Consider the following 5,000-nt stretch of genomic DNA (forward strand, 5'->3'; position numbering starts at 1 on the left):
CTGTAGGAGGCGTGTGGGCGCGCGGGGGCCAATGGCTCGAGTGAGAATAGAGAGAGAGAGAGAGAGAGAGAGAGAGAGAGAGAGAGAGAGAGAGAGAGAGAGAGAGAGAGAGAGAGAGAGAGAGAGAGAGAGAGAGAGAGAGAGAGAGAGCAAGGGAGAGAGGTGGAGGGAAGAGAAAAAGAGCAAGTAGTAGGAGGAAGAAGAGAGAGGAGAGGAATTGAGGGAGGGAGGGAAATAAAACAAAGAAAAAAGGAAGAAAGAGAGAGAAAAAGAGAGAGACAGAGAGAGAGAGAGAGAGAGAGAGAGAGAGAGAGAGAGAGAGAGAGAGAGAGAGAGAGAAGAGAGAGAGAGAGAGAGAAGAGAGAGAGAGAAGAGAGAAAGAGAGAAAGAGAGAGAGAGAGAGAGAGAGAGAGAGAGAGAGAGAGAGAGAGAGAGAGAGAGAGAGAGAGAGAGAGAGAGAGAGAGAGAGAGAGAGAGAGAGAGAGAAGAGCTAGTGAAAGAATGGCAAATGACTCGAGACTTCAATGATGACGAAAGCAGTGATCTTTGGGGAAGATGGAGTGCCTCGCGGTGATGGTTACAGAGGCGGGAGCCAGGGAGGTAGGGGGAGGAGGAAGAGGTGGTGGAGGAAGAGGTGAAGGAGGAGGAAGAGGTGGAGGAGGAGGAAGAGGAGGTGGAGGTGAGTGACGGGAGGCAGCACTAACGCTGTACTTATTCCAGATGCTGGTACCGCGGACCTTGTGGGCGCTGAGTGTGCTGCTGGTGGGCGTGACGAGCAGCGACGACCGGTGGGTGTGGGGCAAGAGCGACAATCACCCAAAGGCGTCGCGGATTCCCGGCTACGTTGAGCCCACCACGTCCGCGCCGCCCGCCACCACGTTCCGGCCGCGGCTGCCACCCTCCGAGCGCCAGCGCCACTTCAAGAGCATCACCGCCCACCCGTTCTTCCTGGGGCCGTACCCGCCCTTCAGCTTCGTGCCCGTGGGAGGCCCCCGCGGAGGCCCCCCGGCGCCGCCCCGCGACGACGACGGCACCACCAAGAGCCGCGTGACCGCCGACACGGCCCACGACGACCAGCACAGTGCCGTGCTCGACGCCGACGACAAGTACACGACACTGGACCGCCTGCAGAGCGAGCGGGGCACACTGCCGCCGCTGCCGCGCCCGCGCCCGCACCAGCTGGGCGGCCTCCACCCTGACGAAGTCTTCTACGCCGACGACGACCTCCTCATCATCAAGGGCGGCGGCTTCAACTCGGACGTGTTCCAGGACCCGCCGCAGACGCTCGACGACGACGAGCGCTACCAGCTGGAGCCGTCGCGCCTGCGGCCCGTGTCGGCGGCGCTGCACGACCGCGAGTACAACGGCAACGTGCCCGCCTTCCTGCCGCCGCCCGACCACCAGCGCCCCTTCTCCATGTTCGTGGGCGGCGCCTCCACCAACAACCACATCTTCGTGCCCTACGTGTACCCGCGCCCACAGCGCTCCACGGCCCATCCCGCAGCCGTGCTCCAGCCCGTCTCGAGCCATCAACCGGTCGCTCATTACGTGTACCCCGTCCCGGCCGTGCCTTTCGTCCTGCCCTCCGCGTCAGCGTCCCTGGTGGCAGCCCCGAGGCCCTCGCCGGCGGCCGCGGCCCCGGTGTCCAACCACCTCCCGGAGCCCGTGGAGGACTTCGGCGTCGTGGTGCGGCCCGGCCACCCCCTGGACAGCGACATCAACGTCAACTTCGGGCCGAACGTCCCGCCCATTAACCCCCTGGCGGAGACCTTCAGACGGCGTGCGCAGCGCCCCAGAGTGTGAGCACTGCGGGTCGAGGGCGACCTTGTTCGCGAGGGACCATTCGCGGGCGGCCTTGCGCCCCGCTGGCCATATCAATGAGGAATCTGATCCGGACCGGACTGCCATCCCCACGAAGGGTCCTGCATAACGCGGCCGTGTTTACGATGGCGCTCAGGAAGCCACGACCTTGCCGGCGAGAAAGGTCCCAATCCATGACCTTGGAAGGCCAGACACAACCTAAACACGTCCGTCTGCGCAGCGCTGCCTAACCCGAGCGACGCATCCCACGGGCCGTCTCTCCCGGCGGCGAAATCTGCGCCAGCGTCCGGAGAGATTCGCTCAAGAGGAAGCGTGGCCCCCCACAGCGGCGCCCCTCGCACAGCCGGACAGCGACCCGCACGACGATCTGCGAGCCACTCGAGCCACCCGCGTCGGAAGAAGCCCTCTCGCGGAAGTGAGGAATCTCTCTGGAAAGCGTCCCTCGTGAAAAGGACCGACCCTGCCCACGCTCTTGCAAATGACAACGAAGAGAAATATCCGCCTTCATCGAGGAGGGCGGGTGAGGGAAAAGGGGAAGGGGAAGGGGAAGGGGAAGGGGAAGGGGAAGGGGAAGGGGGGTAGGGGTAGGGGGGCGACGGGGAAGGGGAATGGAGGGGGTGGGGGGAGGGATGTAGGGAGAGGGAAATCTCTCGGTTGATGCAAAGTGTATACGGATCAACACCAGTTGTTTGTTACTTTCTGTATTCTGGTTTATATATATGTGAATTTATGGAGACCCTATTATTACAGCTATAAAGTACCACTCGGATGTTTTCTTGTTCCTTGCCCTTGTGCGCCGCTAAACGCAACCCTTTCCGACACACGGAAGCCCACCTACGGACCCCAGTCGTAAGCCCCACTGACCCCAGCCCCGGGCCCCAACGACCCCCCCGGCAGCGGACACTCAACCCACCCCATAAAAGGCCCTGCCGCCGCCGCCGCCACAACATATAAGCCATTTTCACCCTACAGCGCCCCTACCCCCTCCCCCCTCCCCCTCCAACCAACCAACGCGGCCCTAATGAGCACGACCTTACGACGTCACAAGGTCGACCCCCAAAACCGGGCCGTGACCTCGACACAGCGAATCCACTTCTTTATAAAGACCCAAGGCAGCGCGAGGGCGTGTGACAGCTGGCTGGGTAGGGCAGGGTTAAGGTAAGGAGGGGAGGGGGAAGGCACGGTTGGGTAGGGTAAGGAGGGCAGGGCAGGGCAAGGGGGGGGAGGGCAGAGGAGAGGAGAGACAAAAGGGGAGGGTGGGGAGGGGAGGGGAGGGTAGGGTAGGGTAGAGTAAGGCATAGTAAGGTAGGACTGGGTAGGACTGGGTAGGACTGGGGAGGGGAAGGAAGGGGGGGAGGGGTGCCACCCGAGGGAGGACACTGGGCGACGCACTTTCTACGGCGCAAGGCTGCGTCGCAGAAGTGCTACTGGACATGCTTGAGCAGCATCTCCGTCGCTCGCTTTCCCTCTCTCGCTGGCGCCTCCGCTTCCGTCCCCCCCGCGCTCCCTTCCGCCCTCGCTCGCTCCCCTTCCTCAGCCCAGTCCCCAAAGGCCAAAAGCCCCTCCCCAAAGGCCAGCCTGCACTCCCACGCGTCTCTTTACGACCCTTGCAATAAGCTCGCACGCACGCACGCATTCACGCAGACACAAACACACACAAAACCGCCTGGACCTATCACCTCATCCCCCCTCCCTCCCCCATCCTCTCCACCTTCCCCACCACTTCCCCGCCGAAATGAGCTTCGGTCCACCCACGCAGCGGGACCGACGCAAAATCCGCCCCACTTCCTGGTACACTGCAGAGCGGAGGTTACGTATGAACGCCCGCGCCTTTGCGACCGAAGGGCGGCGGCGGCTACGAAGGAGGGCGGGCGCGGTGGGCGAGGCCCGAGCGCAGGCGACACCCGACCACGTGGGGGCGCGCCAGGAGGGTCGGGCGGCGGGACGCGAGGTAGGGAGGGCGGGATCGGAGCCCGAACTGCCATGCCAAGGGGAATGGGGTGGGAGGGGGAAGGGGGCGAGGGGATAGAGAGAGAGAGAGAGAGAGAGAGAGAGAGAGAGAGAGAGAGAGAGAGAAAGAGAGAGGACAGACACACGCTAAGACAGGAAAGAAAGTCTGCCTTCTCCTCCCCCTCGCCCTCTCCCACCCACCAAGGAGAAGGAAGCCAAACCCCTCCCCCCAAAGAAGGGAAGTCAATTCACCCCCACCCCCCAGAAGGAAGTCAACCCTCCCCCCACCACAGACAACAAATCCTTCGCTCCTTCCCCGAGGCCTCATCACACTCATCGCTCCCCTCATTAATTAGACCCAGCCGACGCGTGCGACCTCCATGCACGACTGGCGAGCCATAACAAAGGGGCCTGCTGGACCCGATACGACGACTGAGTGATTTCCAATGCAGGTAGATGGACGGATGGATAGATCAAGTTATGTTCGTACGTATGTGTGTATGTATGTATGTATGTATGTATGTGTATGTATGTATGTATGTATGTATATTTATGTATATGTATATAAATGTATGTATGTTGTGTATGTATATATACGTATGTATATGTATGTATGTGTATGTATATGTATGTATGTATTATGTGCGTGCGTATGTATGTATGTATATTGTGTATGTATATATACGTATATGTATGTATGTATGTGTATTAATATGCATGTATGCATTATGTGCGTGCGTATGTATGTATGTATATGTGTAAGTATGGATGGAAGAACAGTCCTCAATCCAACCCAATCGTCACCCTGCTCATTCCTACTCCTCCCCATCATTTCCTTCTCCTTTCTCCTCCTCCCTTCCTTCCTTCGGACACCTTCGGCCACCTTCGGACCTCAGGATCTCCCTCGGCGCCCAAACAGCCTCCACAAATCCCAGCCGAGTCCGGAATGGCCAGTGCGGGGCGAGGCCGAGTCCACGGTGGCGCCAATGAGGACCCCAAAGTTGGTCCGAAGTGGGCCACTGGGGATCCTCGGTCGGAAATGGCCACTTTGGGGTCTCAGCGCTGGCAAACTGTCGGCTATTCTCGAGTTTTATAGAGACTGTCAGCTGTTCTTCTTCGTTCAACGTAACAGGACAGCTGTTCTTCTTCGTTCAACGTAACCTGTCAGCTGTTCTTCCCCGTTCAACGTAACCTGTCAGCTGTTCTTCGATCAACGTAACCTGTTAGCT

The 5,000-nt window shown here is 59.8% G+C and overlaps 2 protein-coding genes across 3 annotated transcripts in view; one reads left to right on the plus strand and one right to left on the minus strand.

Moving 5' to 3' along the window:
- LOC113825877 (uncharacterized) overlaps positions 1-1,947 on the plus strand; it is a 9,682-nt gene extending 7,735 nt beyond the window's left edge. For both annotated transcript variants that reach the window (XM_070121734.1, XM_027378721.2), the window contains exon 2: positions 721-1,947. In XM_070121734.1, the coding sequence (XP_069977835.1) occupies positions 721-1,803 (1,083 nt within the window). In that variant the 3' untranslated portion in view covers positions 1,804-1,947. The remainder of the gene's footprint in view (positions 1-720) is intronic.
- Naa15-16 (N-alpha-acetyltransferase 15/16) overlaps positions 1-5,000 on the minus strand; it is a 90,032-nt gene that overhangs the window by 60,541 nt on the left and 24,491 nt on the right. The gene's annotated exons all lie outside the window — the stretch shown is intronic.

This window comes from Penaeus vannamei, chromosome 5 (assembly GCF_042767895.1).
Source record: "Penaeus vannamei isolate JL-2024 chromosome 5, ASM4276789v1, whole genome shotgun sequence".
In the NCBI taxonomy this organism is placed as follows: Eukaryota; Metazoa; Arthropoda; class Malacostraca; order Decapoda; family Penaeidae; genus Penaeus; species Penaeus vannamei.